This window comes from Rutidosis leptorrhynchoides, chromosome 4, assembly GCF_046630445.1.
Source record: "Rutidosis leptorrhynchoides isolate AG116_Rl617_1_P2 chromosome 4, CSIRO_AGI_Rlap_v1, whole genome shotgun sequence".
Taxonomy (NCBI): Eukaryota; Viridiplantae; Streptophyta; class Magnoliopsida; order Asterales; family Asteraceae; genus Rutidosis; species Rutidosis leptorrhynchoides.
Window position 1 is genome coordinate 546,161,753 of NC_092336.1, and position 18,224 is coordinate 546,179,976.

The window sequence follows — 18,224 nt, forward strand, 5'->3', positions numbered from 1 at the left end:
GTGTTTTGTTTACTTCGTTTATAAACATTCCACTAAAATGTATTTAGTATTTATATTTTAGAATAATAATTATCTTTGTCATGCATCCATCAACAATATAAATATAATCGTCCATTTGAAAAAAAAAAACTATAACTTGATTAAGAAACTAACGAAAAAAACTATTAACATAAATTGTGTACGTAACTTTTACAATATATTTTGAGGGGCTAGAGTACATATTTGATTTAATCATTTTCTTAATAAAGAATTAAATAAAAATCTTGATTGTATTTTTTTTATTAATTGTCCTAATAGTTATTTTATTATGTGTTATTTAGTAATATTATACGAAGTATATAAGTGGAAGAAAAGGAAAAGATAGTAAAAAATTTCTACATTTTCAATCCATTTATCTATATTATCAAACACACGAACGAAGTAAAGTGTTGAAACTAAAATAAATATGTAACCCAAAGATTCACATATCTATTGTTTAACAAGTCAGAAGATGAATGCCAAAATATTAAAGTGTACGTGCAACGCACGCTCCTTACCTGCTAGGATAATATAATATTGACTCATGGAAAAATAAAAATGGTTATTAATGAGAAGAGCAATCTATATCTATATTTATATTTATATATATATATATATTATATATTATTATATTATTGTTATATCTATATCTATATATCTATCTAATATCTGAGTTCTAGATGGTATTTATGACTTACTCTTTGAATTTACTAATGGTAAAAAAGTTTTAAAAAGTGACTACAATTAAAAGTAGTAAAAAAACTATAAAGTTTTATAAAGTTACTACTATTTAATCTAACTTCTAACTAAAAGTTGAGTCCTAGAATTATAAATATGATTATCCCTATACATTAACTAATGGCAAAAATATCTAACTTCTAACTAAACGTTGAGTCCTAGAGTCATAAATATGATTTACCCCTATACATTAAATTATGATAAATATATTAAAAGAAAAAGTTACTTGACTTTAATATTTAAAAGTAGAATCATAAGTATGATTGACCATCTCTTAATGTATGGTTAAAATTACGGTGATACCTTTATAATAAATAATAAATTATAGCTAAAATGTATGATTAATACTCATGTATTACATGGGATATTATTATTATTTTATCTGTATAAAAATTAAGTTATTGAATGTAATTATGATTATTACCCTTGTATTGATGACGGTAAAAGATGGTAAAAATATAACAAAAATAGAGAACTATCCCCTCATTATGTATTATATTTATATTTAAATATTCGATTTATCTATATTCATGTAACAAAGTCGCATAATAAAGCATTGTAAAAATTGTATGAAAAAACTGGAACACTTGAAATGGTAAAAGTTATAATAAAGTATCGTAAAATTACACGTTAAAAATTGAACACATGAAATGAAAAAAGTTTAGCCACTTTGAATGAAGTGCATAACATATGAAAGCCAAACAGTCTAGAATTAATAGTATTCTAATTCACTTAAATGGTATGATTTTTCAACATCAATTCACTTCAATGCAAGAGACTATTGGATTACTTCTAATATTAAATCACTTAAATGTAACATTTTTTTTTTAAAATTAATTTGAGCATCTAAAAGAGCTCTATACACAATATAAAACCCCACTTTTCATAACTTTGAATTTTGTTGTAAATTTCACTTTCATTATATTAGCCAACTTTATTAATGATATTATGTTGTACTCCAAAAATGCTCAAATTTATATTGTTATAGTGTTAGTTATTATGGTTTTCTATGTAATTGTCTATTGTTACAGGTAATATGCTTAAAGATGATATAGTGACTACAGACAACAATGATTTCAAGTGCTAATAGTTTTTTTTATTATTTTAGAAGATATGATACAAATGTTAGGTATGTTTCAAAATTATTTTATTGTCGTATTTTACTGAGTTACTTTATGTTAATTGGAACAATAATTCGATGTGTGTTAATAGATGAAATTCAGTTAATTTTGATGATCTATATATCTTTTGTTTTGTTTGAAATTTGAATTATTAGTGGATTTTTTATCAATATGATGACAACTGAAAATGTGATAATCATATTTTTATGTATTTTGACATCAATTTTAAACTCATTTGACCCACTTAAGTAAAGTTTTATTTATAAGTCATTAATAGTATATAGTATTAGTAGTAAAACCTTCAATTAAACATTTATTTTTCTTAACATCAATTAAATCTTTGTTTGATATTTAATTTTATTTAGACCTTTTACTAATAATATTTATCTCATCAATTATTAATACATGTTAATAACAATAATATTTTAACCCTATACTAACCATTTAATCATAATCATCTAAATTATGTAATCATACATATTACATAAAACTCTCAATTTTCACCCACTAATGATAACGATAATGCATAAGATCAACATGTATACGTATAAAAAAAGATGCATCAATAAAATGTAAAGATATGATGAGATCTGTATGAATTAATCGAAATTATGCATATTCTTTAATACCTTGAATGTTGAATTTTTAAGTCATGTTGTTTACAATGTATTAGCACATGTTTCTATTGTTATTTCCCTCTCAAAAGTAGGTTTTACAAATCATAAACATATTCGTGCAACGCACGGGCATTGCAACTAGTAATATTAGTAATAATAGCAATAACCATTTAAATGTATCGAATTTCATATAATGATATTAATTTAATTTGATGTTTATTTTATTAGTAATAATGAAGGTATTAAACTATATAACAACTATATTTAACTTGTAAATAAATTTAATATATTATTACATATTATAAATTTTCTAATACTTTTATAGTAACATATTTGAGTATTTAATATATATATATATATATATATATATATATATATATATATATATATATATATATATATATATATATATATATATATATATACATATATATTACAATTTACATATAATAATACTTATACATAGAGATCATCTATACTTATATTTAGATTTATTTTAAATTACGACATAATTATTTTGTATTTTATTTTACATATCAAATTTCGTATCTATATATAATATTATTAATACTAATATTACTATTATTATTTATTTTAATGAAGGTGATAATAATATAGAAATTTTTATTTGTAAGTAAGTTTAAGATATTGATATTACATATCATTTATAACAACAATTGATTTATTAATATTTTTTTTATATATGTAATTATTTATACTTACTTATTTATATATACTTATCTATTTACAATTCAGGGTTCGTGAATAGTCGGAATTTGTCAAAGGGTAATTGCATATATGAAATTAGTTCAGAATTTTTAGACTCAACATTATAGACTTTGCTTATCGTGTCGAATTTATATTAAGATTAAGTTTAAATTTGATCAGAAATTTCCGGGTCATCACAGTTTCCTCCTAATGTGTGTGTGGGTGTCATATGATCGCGAAGGTGGCTAAGTCTCCTCAGGGTGATGCCGATATCACCGTTCGAAAAAAAAAACAACAGATTTTGTATTACATTGTAATATCATTTGTAACCATATATTTAATGATTATTATTTAAGTGTTTATGGTTTTTGCAGAGTTTAATAATCGTCACTTTAAAGTCAACATGTAACCGCTATAAATACAATAATTTCAAGTTAAAAAAATTATTAATATAAATAACTAAATAATAATAAGACAATATACAATAATAATAATAATTTATAACAAACAAATGTGAAATATCACTCATAGTAACCGTCTTTATCTTTATTTACGTCCCACGTTATATAGGAAAGTTATATTTATAAACGTTGTTTCTGATAAATTCACTTAAAATTTCTGTGAAATAAGAATTTTTGTTGAGTATAAGATATGTTAAATGAATATCAGTTTTTTTACATTTAAAATAAGTTTGACGGCATTTATTTTAAAAATAAATGATTAAGAGTAATAAATAAGGGTAATATGAAGATTTGTCTAAAAAATATTCTCAATTAATTTAAATAACAATATATGATCATTTAATTTTTAGTTAAACCCTTTTTATAATTGAAAATATAATATTTCATTTAAAAAAAATCTACTAATTACTTTTTATAATAACTTTGTTTAGTTAAAATAACTCATATAACGAAAGATATAATTATACAACTCATAAAAATATATTAAATCTAACAAAAAGTCAAACCAAATAATAATTCTGAGGTGGACATAGTAGATAGATTTTATTGATATTTATTTTATTAAGCCAACTAATTAAAATTTGTTATAATTCAGTAGGCTTATAACTACCTTTAGTGGTTTGGTTTGTGTTATAATTCAGTAGGCTTATAACTACCTTTAGCGGGTTTGTTCTTGAATATAGGCTACTAATAAACTTAAAATAAGAGAGAGTAAAATAATTGAGATATATGAAAATATATTCTCTATGTGTATCTTATGCAAATCACATTCGTTGGTATTTATAATACAAAATTATCTACTGTGCAGTTAGGTATACACCAATTTGTCAGCCAATGTCTTTATCACAACACTCCCCCTTGGATGACAAATTATTAAAAAGCAACTTAGTACTGCCTCGTTAAAAATCTTGCTAAAGAAAAACCCAGTGGGATAAAACTTTAGTCAAGGAAAAAAGAGTGCAGTATAGAGTTGACTCCCCCTCAAGTAGACATCGCTGACGTCACATATTTTGAACTTGCTTCATGCCAATATTGTGAACGTGTGTTCTGAAAATAGCAGTTGGGAGTGCTTTGGTGAAAAGATCAGCAGAGTTTTTGCTGGATTGAACATATCTCATTTCAATCTGGTTATTCTTAATGAGATCTTGAGTGTAAGAGAAGAATCTAGGAGGTATGTGTTTCGTTCGGTCACTTTTGATATACCCTTCTTTCATCTGTGCTATGCAAGCTGCATTATATTCATAGATAGTTGTTGGGCTTTTATCGCGTTCTAGTCCACAAGAATCAGTAATGAGTTGTGTCATTGATTTCAACCAAAAATATTCCCGAGTAGCTTCATGTAATGCAATCACTTCAGCATGATTTGATGATGTTGCAACAAGTGTTTGTTTTTGAGAACGCCATGATATTGCGGTACCGCCATTTAGGAATACATATCCAGTTTGAGATTTGGCTTTATGTGGATCAGATAAATAACCTGCATCTGCATAACCAACTAAATTTTGTTTTGAATTGTTAGAATAAAATAATCCTAAATCAGTAGTTTCTCGAAGGTATCGAAATATGTGTTTGATCCCATTCCAGTGTCTTTTGGTAGGAGCTGAGCTGAATCTTGCCAACAAATTAACTGCAAAAGAAATGTCAGGTCTTGTACAATTTGTAAGATACATAAGAGCTCCAATTACACTAAGATATGGTACTTCTGGTCCCAGGATATCTTCATGATCTTCACAGGGACGAAATGGATCAGTGTCAATATTAAGTGATCTAACAATCATAGGAGTACTTAATGGTTTTGCCTTGTCCATATTAAAATGTTTTAAAATCTTTTCAGTATATGTTGTTTGATGTACAAGTAAACCATTAGGCATATGTTCAATTTGTAAACCAAGGCAATACTTGGTTTTTCCGAGATCTTTCATTTCTAATTCTTTCTTTAGAAGTTGAATGGCTTCATGGATCTCTTTATTTGTACCTATGATATTAAGATCATCAACATAAACAGCTATGATCACATATCCGGATGTTGTTTTCTTAATGAAAATACATGGGCAAATAAGATTATTTGTATATCCTTTTTCTTATCAAGTAATCACTTAGTCGGGTATACCACATGCGACCCGATTGTTTCAACCCATATAAAAATCTTTGTGATTTAATGTAATACATTTTCTTGTGTTTTGCATTAGATGCTTCGGATACCTTAAACCCTTCATGTATATATCACTATCAAGTAATTCATATAGATAAGTAGTAACAACATCCATGAGATACATTTAAGTAACTACCAGGTTGATTAAGTATCTAATAAGTAATTGTATTCATTACATAAGGATAAGTTTTCCTCATAATTCATTTCTGGTCTTTGTGGGAAACCTTAAGTTACAAGTCTAGTTTTACCTTGTATCTTTATCTTCACATTTCTTTTTCGGATAAAGATTCATTTTTTATCTCATACGTTTCACATCTTTAAAAGTGAATAACGATTGATCCGAAAACTTTTCCTTTATTGAGCGATTCTAATTCAGCTCATATTGCTCATTTTCATTGAGCTTAGTCATGTCTTATATTGACATTCAATGACAGATTTTGGTTCCAGATCATCATCTTTATTCATGATGTCATTTTAACATTATTTGAAAAATTCTCATCAATATTTGTCATTTCGTTTCGGTTCTATAATATTGCATATTTTATTGCAATTTCTGTATTTTCATCATCAATATCCTCTGCAGAAGGAGTATTGATTTGTGGTTCTTCTTGAACACTTTCTTTTACCTCATTATCAGCTGATTTTCTTTTTCGAGAATTTTTATCTTTGGAACCAATTGGTCTCCCACGTTTCTAGCGTGGCAAAGACTCATGAGTGACATTATTGCCAGCTTTTAGAATTTCAATTCTAGCTGAAGCATTTACTGCTAGTATATATGATTTAGTCACTCCTTTTTGTATCTGTAAATACATCAGGTAATTTATTTGCAAGTTCTTGCATATGTATTATTTTTGAACTTTCTTTTCACATTCTTTTGTGCGATGATCAAGATACATTAATTTATGTTCACATCATGAAACATCTTTTTCTTTATTTTTTTTATTTCTCCTCCTAATATAGGGAACAATGTTTCATTAAAAATGACAATCAGCAAAACATGCTGTAAAAACATCACCCATCATGGGATTTAATATATCTTATGATTGAAGATGTTTTATATCCAAAATATATTACCATCTTTCTTTGAAGAACCATTTTATTGCGTTGTGGTGATACAATTGGAACATACACTGCACAACCAATGTTCTAAGGTGGAAAATATTTGGCTCTTGGCCAAAATCAAGTAGTAAGTGAAAATATTTATGACTTCCACATGGTCTAATGCGAATTAATGTCGCAGCATGTAAATTTACATGTCCCCATATTCCCATATAAATATTGAGAGTTTTGTACTCATTATCAATTGTCTAGTTATTAGCTGTAAGCGTTTATCTATTGATTCAGCTAAACCAATTTTGTGTATGCACATGAGCAACTGGATGTTCAACAACAATCCCTGTAGATATATGATGATCATTAAATGCTTGAGATGTTAACTCACCGACATTATCAAGTCTCATCCTTTTAATGGTGTAATTAGAATAATGTGTTCTCAATTTAATAATTTGTGCAAGAAACTTTGCAAATGCCATATTACGGCATGATAACACACAAATATGAGACCATCCGCTAGATGCGTCTATTAGAACCATGAAATATCAAAATGGTCCTCATGATGGATGAATCGGTCCATATATATATATATATATATATGTGATTTTTCATTAATCACCATATGTGCTTTTCATTAATTAACATATGTACTTTTTCATCATATATCCTTTTCACCATATGCGCTTTTAATCATATGCGCTGTGTTTTTCACCATATGCGCTACGCTTTTCATCATATTCGCCTTTTATCATATGCGCTTATCATATGCGCTGCGCTTTTATCATATGCGCTTTTATAATATGCGCTTTTTATCATATGCGCTTTTTATGTGAATAGTAAATTAATTAATTTCGTTTTACTATTCATATGAATTAATTTCGATTTACTATTTTGTTAATTGAGTAATATATATACATCATATATATATTTTATTTGACGTCTCGGTGTATATGTGTGTGAATCCGAAGGCTCAAATGAATTTGACCATATAGTTATATGTTGTACCTTGCACATTAATTTTCAGTAGAAGCTTTAGATGCATTTTTTTTTTTTTGATGAACTATTTGTTTCATATCTAGCTTAGGCAATTATTGTGAATATTTGGTTCCTATAAGAGCATTTATCTTTTTAGACTTTTAGTTGATTTGTACTCGTCACAATTAGGGATGGCACCCGCGGGTCACGAATGCGGATCCATTGGATCCATCACCCGTACCCTCGGATTTTTTTTTTTTAAATCAAATAACTGAAAATTTGGATTTTTTTTTTTAAGAAACATCTGATTGAACCCTTGTTCGTTGAAACAATTTGACTATCTTTTTAATTCCCCATTATTAAACGGGCCATTTTGATGCACACTCTTAAAAAAATAATTTTGTTTTTTAAGTTTTATTATTCAACCTCCTTTTTTTCAACGGTCACGTTTTTAACAAAACATTTGACAAGTTTGGAAAAAAGTTTTTTTACTTTGCTTTCCCCCTTTCTGTAAAACTCATTTAAACACTTTTTTCTTCATTCGTATTACATACATACACTTATAAATTAATATTTTTTAATTGATTAAATTAGATACAGTGTAGATATAATTGGGGACATTGGTACAAGTGGAAGATGCAAAGGTAACTTCATTTTCCATGATCTTCCAACTCACTTTCACATGTTAGGTTGACAAGATTATTAGTGAGAGGTTATTGGTGAGACACGTATTTACATAACACCCACTTTTGATTTATGACAAACTTAGCCAACTTATTAATGTAAATAGATAATATACAATATTTATTATCTTTATCTCAATATACACTCTTTAATTATTTGAATTTCACCACTTAGTTTACAAATAAAATAATACAACCACCTCCTCATATGATTCAACCGTTAATCACCCTCACCACCTTCAAATTCTTTTTATTTTCTATGTTTCACTAAATTTTATTTCTTCTGTTCGAAGACAATGATGTTTGTGATGATGCCTACCAGTTATATTAAAAAAAAAATGTTAAAAGTTGATTATGGTGACAACATAATGAAAGTGATGGACTACCCATTTCCACGTACAAATTGGACTTTTAAGAAAAATGGTGTAATATTTTTCTTTGCTTTACCATTTGTGGCCGACACCCTTTTTACTCAAGTAGCCCACTTGATTATTAATAGAAGGGAATTGAATTATTACAGAAATATATACTAGGCCACCATGTTCTCTTTAAAGCCATGGGATTATTTTATTAAGTAGACTCAATAAACTAATCGAGTTTTTTTTTAATGGGCTGTGACTAGTCTTAGATAATTTTTAGACCGAGATACAAAATTCGATGAAGCTAGTGGTAACAAGATGTTAATAATAACATGATAAATCGTATGTTGATAAGGGAGATGTTTCGGTGATGTTTGTAAGTTGTTTTTATTTTACTATTAATATGTCTCGTAGTTAAGTTTATACTATGTTCATCACTCCAATCAAAAATCTCCATTCTCAAAACAGGTTCATTTTATGATTGTTGTAAAATCTTGGTTATCATTGACTTTGTTTACATTTATATTATAAATACGAAGATTAAGAGAATAAACATATTATGCATAAATAATAAATTTAAGAATAAAAATTAGCATGCATGAAATAAATAATGATTAATTGCATAAGTAATCATAAATGTTAGATAACATATAAAGACCCCATCGTATTCGTATTGATCAGAATTAATCTCGACCCATGGTACCGTGTTGTCAAATGACGTGTTGCGTACATAAAGTACCGTGTTGTCAAATGACGTGTTGCGTACAATCATGAGGTCTTATTAACATAAATATAAATGTTAGTGAAGTTAATAAGAGTTAGATTACAGAAAATATAATTCAGGCGGTATAACCGACCATATATAACTTAAATAACATAAATATAAATGTTAGTGAAGTTAATAAAAGTTAGATTACAGAAATATAATTCAGGCGGTATAACCGACCATATATAACTTAAATAACATAAATATAAATGTTAGTGAAGTTAATAAAAGTTAGATAATTTCTTACCTTGATTAGTGGCGTGTGCTTGCTTAGATAAACCTTGATTATACGGAGCACTTCGTGCTGATAACGTGTTATAATTCAGTAGGCTTATAACTACCTTTAGTGGTTTGGTTTGTGTTATAATTCAGTAGGCTTATAACTACCTTTAGCGGGTTTGTTCTTGAATATAGGCTACTAATAAACTTAAAATAAGAGAGAATAAAATAATGGAGATATATGAAAATATATTCTCTATGTGTATCTTATGCAAATCACATTCGTTGGTATTTATAATACAAAATTATCTACTATGCAGATAGGTATACACCAATTTGTAGCCAATGTCTTTATCACAACAAAATTACGATAAATGAGCATGTTAAGTGGGTTCCTTGCAATTGACCACTTATTTCCTAATCTTAAATAATTTAGAATAGAAAGCCACCAATTCTTTGTTGACTCCATTAGTAAGTTTTGAGTATTTTTATATTGGTGTATAGTATAGTATATGATGATCGATGATACGTATATGCGTGCATCATATTCATCTTAAATTACTAGATTCCGTTGAAATTCTATCTCTAAATAACCTTAAAATTCAAAATTTAACTGTCAATCATTTATGATCACTGTCAAGCTCAATGCAATCAGATAATTTGAGTTACGTTACGGTTTCGGCTTCCAAGTTATGTTACGGGCATCAAGCGTATGTACGGGATTTCAACTCCAAAGTTTTAATTATGGACGCTTAGTCATTGTTTAGGCGTGTAGTTTAATTTTTCAATGGCTCTGTGCCAATTCATTTATTATTGTACTTTACTCAAATATTTAGATCATAATATTGTTGATCTCTTATTAATATACTGTTATTTTTAACAACAAAAAAGTACGGAGTAAATAAAAAAAAAAAAACAGATAACTTGAGTCTGAATATCAAGAGTTTACAATTCAGTTCATATTTGCATTCAACTTTAATCATACTCTTTGTTAATTATGATTTCATTTTCGTTAACAGAAATTGAAATATTCATAAATTTAGTACTTAAAAGTGAAAAAATATTACAAGTAATTCAAAAAGTTTTATTAGCATAAAAACAAAATCATAACGTGTAATCCAAATTAAAAAAAACCACAGCATGAAACAAAAACAGACTGTCCAGGTTCATCCTCCCAATCCAGCAACTACTTTATATTCCTCGGATTACAACCCCATTATTCCACCCCAGCCCCCCCATTTTTATTTCCCTCTTGAATCGAGGGAAACAAATTAAACATCAAACAAACAACAATGGCGTCCATGTTTCTCAAAACCCCAATTCAACCCACCACCAGTTTTTTACCCAAACCCAATCAAAGCATCAATCTTTCATCTTATGTATCATTTTCATTAAAACAAAAAAACCGGGTTTTGAAAAACCCGGTCCGGATATCATGTGGATTGATTGAACCGGATGGTGGGAAGCTGGTTGAGTTAGTGGTACCAGAATCATTTTTTTTTTTTTTTTTTTTGAAAAGCAAAAATATTATTATTATTATATGGAATATTACAATACAAGTCCCTATATGCTTTTATACAATGCTATAAACGAAACGGATCAGCTGAGAAAATATGGAATAATTATCTGAACTTATGATCGGGGGAGACGTAGACTAGATAACACTACGAGGGACGAACTTGCGTAAAAGAACAACAAGCGGGGAAGGAGGGGACAACCGTGCCGATCAAGCGACTACAAAGTTGACACACAACCAACCCATTTAATCTAACCCACATAGGCTATATAGAATAACGAAACCATCCCGATTTGAATTAAGTTATGTTAACTGACGCCTATGCGGTTTGAAGGAGGTGACACGTAAAATGACGGGTTGAGTAGCCATTGATGCCAATCGATAGGTGTTTTCTTCCGTGAACGATTTGAGATCCAGCTAAAGCTTTGAGATTGGATCTCGGAGATTATGACAGCGGGGTTCCATATTTTTCCGGAAAAAATCTTTAAGTTCCTATGTTTCCAAATAATGTAGCACGCAATCCATTTAGCAGCTTGCCATATTGAAGAACCAATGGAATTATGTGATATGCCTTGATCCGAGATGATGGCATCATTGATGTTAGAGATACTTATGTTGTTTTGATTCCACCAATCGAGAAATTGTATCCATATTGAAGATACTTTTTGACAATTTAACAACGCGTGATCAATGGTTTCAATTTGGTGCTCACATAAGGGACATAAGATGGTGTGAAGGTCAATTCCTTTTTTATCGAGTTCGCTTCTAACCGGGATTTTTTGTTGAACGGCCCTCCATGAGAAAATGAATATCTTTTGTGGAACGAATTTGTTTTGAGGTAGTGAAAGGTTTCTAGAGTTTGTGCCGTATTTAAGCTTATTGATCAGATTTGACAGTGCTGCTGAAGTGTAGATGCCGGATGTGTCAAGGGAACATTTCCATGAGTCGGGGCGATCTGAAATAATAACAGATGTTATTAGGTTGTTGAGCTCCGTGAGATAATCCTTTGCACGACCACTAGGAGGGCGGGACCAATCCCAGTTACCGATCGAGGTAGAGTTAACGTTCATTATTCTATCAGCAACAGTTGCTTCTTTGCGGGATTCCAACATGAATAGTCTATGAAATGTATCTTTTAAGCACTCAGATCCGATCCATATATCATGCCAGAAGCTTATTGATGTGCCATTTCCTATGCGCTTTGAAATCGAGGATGTGAAGGTTGTGCCTATATTGTCAGCAACTTTTCCAGCTTTAATAATCTCTTTCCAAATGGTGCGACCTGAAATGTTCCTGCATAAAAAGTTAGTATCCAACCCTCCCCCCGGCCCATAAATGCTTTTGATTATTTTTACCCATAATGCATTATCTTCGTTTTTAAAACGCCACCACCATTTACAAAGTAATGATATGTTTTTAGCAAAGAGGGACCCCACGTTTAAACCCCCACAGTCGTATGGCAAAATTATTTGGTCCCATTTGATCCAATTAATTTTATTATCGTTTGAAGATCCTCCCCAGAAGAATTTCCGTCTTTTAGATTCAAGTACCTTAAGGATAGCGGATGGTGCATGAAATAAGGAGAAGTAGTATAATGGGATACTACTAAGAATTGATTTGATGGTCGTAAGTCGACCTCCGAAAGAAATAGATTTAGCAGCCCAATCTGAAAGCCTTTTGTCGAATTTCTCAACGATCGGCTGCCACGAGGAGGCGTGAGATGTGGGTACACCAATAGGAAGTCCAAGATAGGAGAACGGGGTATGACCCGCAGAGCAGTTCATGTAGCAAGCCATTTGTTCGGTTTCGGTCGTAGATGTACCTATACCGTAAAGTTTGCTTTTACGGAAGTTAACTTTGAGGCCTGAAATATTTTCAAAACATTTTAGTAGTTTGGAGATATATTTGGCGTTTCTTTTATTCCATTCGCCGAAGAAGATTGTATCATCAGCATATTGGAGGTGTGTAATATTGATATTGTCATGTCCGATCTTTAATCCTTGCAAATGACCATTGGCTAATGCTCTTTTGACAAGTATGTTAAGACCTTCAGCAACAATGATGAACAGGAATGGCGAAATGGGGTCACCTTGTCGAATTCCCCTTTCAGGGAAAAATTCTTTGGTGGGAGAGCCATTGATTAGTACAGAAATAGATGATGACCAAAGGCATGCCCGAATGAAACCAATCCATTTTGGACCAAAACCCATGAAGTGCATGGTTTTAAATAGAAAGTCCCACTCAATGCAGTCAAATGCCTTTTCGAAGTCAACTTTAAAGATTAAACCTTTTTGTTTTTTACGTTTTAATTCATCAATTATTTCGTTTGCAATTAGGACACTATCTAGGATATTTCGACCTTTGAGGAAAGCTGTTTGTTCACTACCAATGATTTTATGAATGACCATGGCAAGGCGATTGGAGAGTATTTTGGTGAGAATTTTATAGTAGCTACCTATTAGACAGATTGGGCGATATTCATTTAATCCGATTGGGTTGGGTTTTTTCGGGACTAATGTGAAGAAAGATGCATTACATCCTTTGGAGATTTCTGAGTTTTCCCAGAACCAATCTAGAGATTTAATGAGGTCGGTTTTAATCAGTTCCCAATGTTTTTTAAAGAATCTCATGTTGAAACCGTCCGGCCCAGGAGCTTTAGAGCTATCGCAATTACATATGGCTTCCCATATTTCTTTTTCGTTAAATTTAGCTTCTAGGAGTTGATTGTCCAAGGAAGAAATGTATTCAAGATGTGAAACATGATCGAAAGGGCATTCGTCACGTAAGTGTTTGGATCGGAAGATGTTGTTAAAATAGGAATATGCTTCTTGTTTTATTAGATTAGGATCTTCAGTCCATGTACCATTAATTGAAAGCCCGTGGATGTTGTTTTTACTTGTTCTTCTTTTGATATAGTTATGAAAGTATTTCGAATTTTCATCACCCTCAAGCGCCCATTTGATTCTAGATTTTTGTTTAAGCATGTTTGTTTTCTTTTTTTCTTTGACGATGTGATGCATTTTTTCATCGATCCATTTTTGTTTTTCAGTTTCGGATAAAGGTCTAGTTTCGGCGGTTTGTTCCCAATTATTACATTCAGTAAGATGGTCACGTATTTGGGAGTCTAAGTTATCAAGTTGATTACTATGTTTTTTAAGTTCTAATTTAACGTTTTTTAGTTTGTTACGGAAAATGCAGTCAGGCCTATTCCCACTAATTGGGATCAACCAAGCCTTTTCTATGATGGTGTCGGCATCTTTTAAATCTAGCCATGTGTCAAAGACACGTATTGGCTTAGGGCCAGAATCGAGGAGGTTATTTCTTAGGATAATGGGACAGTGGTCAGAAAGGTCCCGATCAAGAGTTTTGGAGGATGTGTTGGGCCAGATAGTGAAGATGCCATCGGAAATGAGGAATCGGTCAAGTTTACTAAACTTCATTGTTTTTTCACAAATCCTTGTGAACCTTTTACCACCTAAAGGAAGATCAATTAATCCAGAGTTATTTATAAAGTTATTAAAATTATCTGCCCAATTTTGATTATACTCTGTGTTCATGCGTTCTGTTTTGTTTCTTACTTCGTTGAAGTCACCAAAAACAATGTGTGGGATATTAAGGGAGTTAGTAAGGGATGAGAGTTCGCTCCAAAGTCTAAGTTTTTTTGAAAGGGAATGGGGGCCATAAACATTAATGAAGGCAATTTCAGAGTCATGACCCGCCCACGTGCCACAAATTGCAAGAAAGAATTCACCCTCAATAGCATAGTTGAACGAAAAGATATTAGTATCCCAAATAGTTAGGATACCACCGGAAGCACCATCCGAATCCTTTTGGACGAATTTAAAATCAGAATTACCCCAGAAAGATTCAATGGTGTTGTCACGTGTTTGGCCGCATTTGGTTTCCTGGAGGCCTAGAATTGATGGTTTTTCTTTATAGCAAATACGTTTAAGCCAGCTTATTTTACCCGTTTGTCCAATACCCCGAATATTAAGAGAAATCGTACACATGAGAAAAAACTTACAGAATCGATGTGACGGAGGTGGATTCATGGGTTGTTGCGACGAATCCCGATGCTTTTCCCGAATTCGAACGTATCCAAGCTTTTGCTAGAGGTAGAACCTGTCTTTTTAGTCTTTTTGTTATGTACCATGTCCATATGAGATCCCTTCGAGAAGTAGGATGTGCTACCACCACCGTTAGACGAGGACTTACAACGTTTAGCCAGTTGAGAGATTCTAAGTTTTTGGCCACTTCTAGCTAGATGTTTGATGTAAAGCATATTGGATCTAGGTCTTTTAACATCTGGGTTTTGAGAGGTGTTTTTTGACTTAATGATAGGTTTGGCGATGGTGCTAGAAATTTTTCTCTTTTTAGAAATTTCTTTACCCGTATAAAGTAAAGGTTCGAGGTTGAAAGGATCGGAATTTGTTTGTTGTGTAGCGTTAGGGGCAGGCATAAAATTTAATGGAGAGTTGGATTGAGGGTTTAAAGGGGTAGTACAGGGGGTGTCGTTTGTGGTATGGTGAGGGAGGGTTTCGGGAACAGAATCTGCATGTTCTTGTGTCACTATTGGTGAGCATAAATCATTTGTTAGAATGTGTTGAGGTGAGCTGTCCATATTAGATTTACCCGAGATGTGGCTAGGTGTAACAGGGGTATCATTTACATGATTCGATGGGCCGTTAATAACAGTGTTGGGCTGCGGGATTGCAAGGGTATCCTCTCTTGGTGGGCTTGGGGGGGTATTGGTGGTAATGGGCTGCGTGATTACAGTGGACTCCAAAGGGATGGTTTTTGGTTTTGGTTGATATGAGGTGGTATTATATGGCCTTGCTGTATTAAAATCAGGAATAGGAGGTGGTTCAATTGGATCAGTTTCATTCGATGGGCTAGTTTCTTTTGTAGAGCTAGTATTATTTAAAACAGTTTCGGGATTGGAAGGATTATGGGTGTGAGGGTTTGTGGTGTCAAAGTGGTTGATGGGTTTCGATATGCTAGGAGATTGGAGAGATTGGTTATCGGCATTATTATTAAAGGGACGAGTATCCATTCGTTTAGAGGAATTAGAGGAGGTTTGGTGAGAAGGCGTGGGATCGTGGTTGTTGTTACGGGTGGTCTTTTCAGCGTTTCCTTCAACTCGATTTTCACAATCCAAGTGGGACTCTTCGTCAGAAATGTGATCGTCCGAAAGAATTTCATCATCCCAATTCGACGAATTATCGATATCACCATAAGTGTTAAACATAGAAAAGTTTTGAACTTCAATGATGTAAGCCTTAGATTGATTGACGTCACCGGGGTTGATAATAACTTGGCCGTTTATCGGTGAGAAATTGTTTGTTTTGATAATTACCGAGCCATGCGATAAATCTTGGTTGTTCTCATTGGTTATAGAGCAATTAAACGTTTCAATTACCTCGCCCCAATTTTTTGCTATGTCAATGAATGTGGATTCTAACCAACAAGTAATAGGTACCCCGAATATGTTAACATAAACAAGTCTACCAGAGGTTTTGTAAATTTCGGGATCCCATGGGTTTATATCTTCAAGCCATTTCCATAATGGGTGTTCCGAATTGTTAATCAAGTCTAGGGCCGGGTTGGGTTCCTCAAATATAAGCATTAGATCATGCCCGCCCAGGTATTTGATAGTAAACCCACCAAGGTTTTCACTTTCACATATTTCATTAAAATATTCAAGGAATTCAAGATCTTTAACTTTGGCAATAACCGCTTGACCAAGTATTTGGATAAGATCATCATTAGAATTTACCTTAATCGAGGGGATGCCGTAGTTTGTAGCCTGCTTGTTTAGGACCACTTCTTTGAAATTCCTTTCGTCTACAGGTGAGTTAAATGCAACCTTAACATTGTTCCTAGAACCCGATTTTGCATTGTTAGGCTGTGGAGCTTGTTTCTTTCCTTCGGGATCACGGGCCTTGTATACTTTGAGTAAATTGTCACCCGCAACAATGAGACTTAGTCTCCTCGCAAGAGAATCTTTGTGGTAATCTGGAACGTCTAAGAATCTAACAAAACCAAACTTCCTTCCGTTTTTTAAGGTCTTCCTGGGGATGTAAACCTCGTGGATATTGCCATATTTTTTGAAAACATCCCATAAGTCCGTTGAACACCAGTGTTCGGGAAAGTTGTGGAAGAGGTATGAAGTGATTCTAGACTTGTCGATCGGTTTTGGCAATTGATTTGTTTTAGAATTATTCGCATCTGGAAAAGGCTTGCCATAACGATTGATAAGGTTGGTGGCTGATTCCCGTATTTTGAAGTTGTTGTATAATTGATTGTAGGATGAGTTTAACCTTGTCGATTGATGATTGAGACCAGATTTGGATCGGACAAGGTGGGTTGGATTCTGCTGGTTATTGTAATTAGGGTTAGGGTTTTTTGAAGGTGAGTTTTGCTTATTATGATCAATTTTAACCCAAATACCCTGATTGATAGGCTGATATCGGATATGCTTGTTATCAGCAAAGAAAGATTGTTTCGACTGGGATTGGTTGTTCGATGCTTTTGGTGTAAAAGGGGATGTCGGTATGTTTGACATGATAAAAGAGTATTTCAAATTGCAACTATTATTTAATTCATAACATACTGAACCTAAATCACTCCCCCTTAAAATTCATTCCCCCAAATCTGATTTTGTGATTTTAATCGAACAAGATTTGGTAATTAGGAGACATTATTAATGTAAAGATCTGAAACAGGAAGTACCTTCGTTGCAGATCTGGAGACCTCGAAACGGAAACGTTACAAATTTATCAAGATCCGGTTGATTTAATTCTTGCTACCCTTTTTCTTTTTCTTTCTGTTACAAGTC

At 31.8% G+C, this 18,224-nt stretch overlaps 1 protein-coding gene across 2 annotated transcripts; it reads right to left on the reverse strand.

Moving 5' to 3' along the window:
• Window positions 1-12,551: 12,551 nt before the first annotated feature.
• Window positions 12,552-17,985, reverse strand: LOC139839663 (uncharacterized). 2 transcript variants are annotated; one of them, XM_071829795.1, is made up of 2 exons: window positions 15,411-17,985; window positions 12,552-12,668 (listed from the first exon to the last, which is right to left on the reverse strand). In XM_071829795.1, exon 1 carries the CDS (start codon window positions 17,949-17,951, stop codon window positions 15,435-15,437), a length of 2,517 nt encoding a protein of 838 aa, XP_071685896.1. In that variant the 5' UTR covers window positions 17,952-17,985; the 3' UTR covers window positions 12,552-12,668; window positions 15,411-15,434. The 2 variants fall into 2 exon arrangements, with proteins under 2 accessions (XP_071685896.1, XP_071685895.1); XM_071829794.1 differs by having other exon boundaries at window positions 12,553-12,679.
• Window positions 17,986-18,224: the final 239 nt, after the last annotated feature.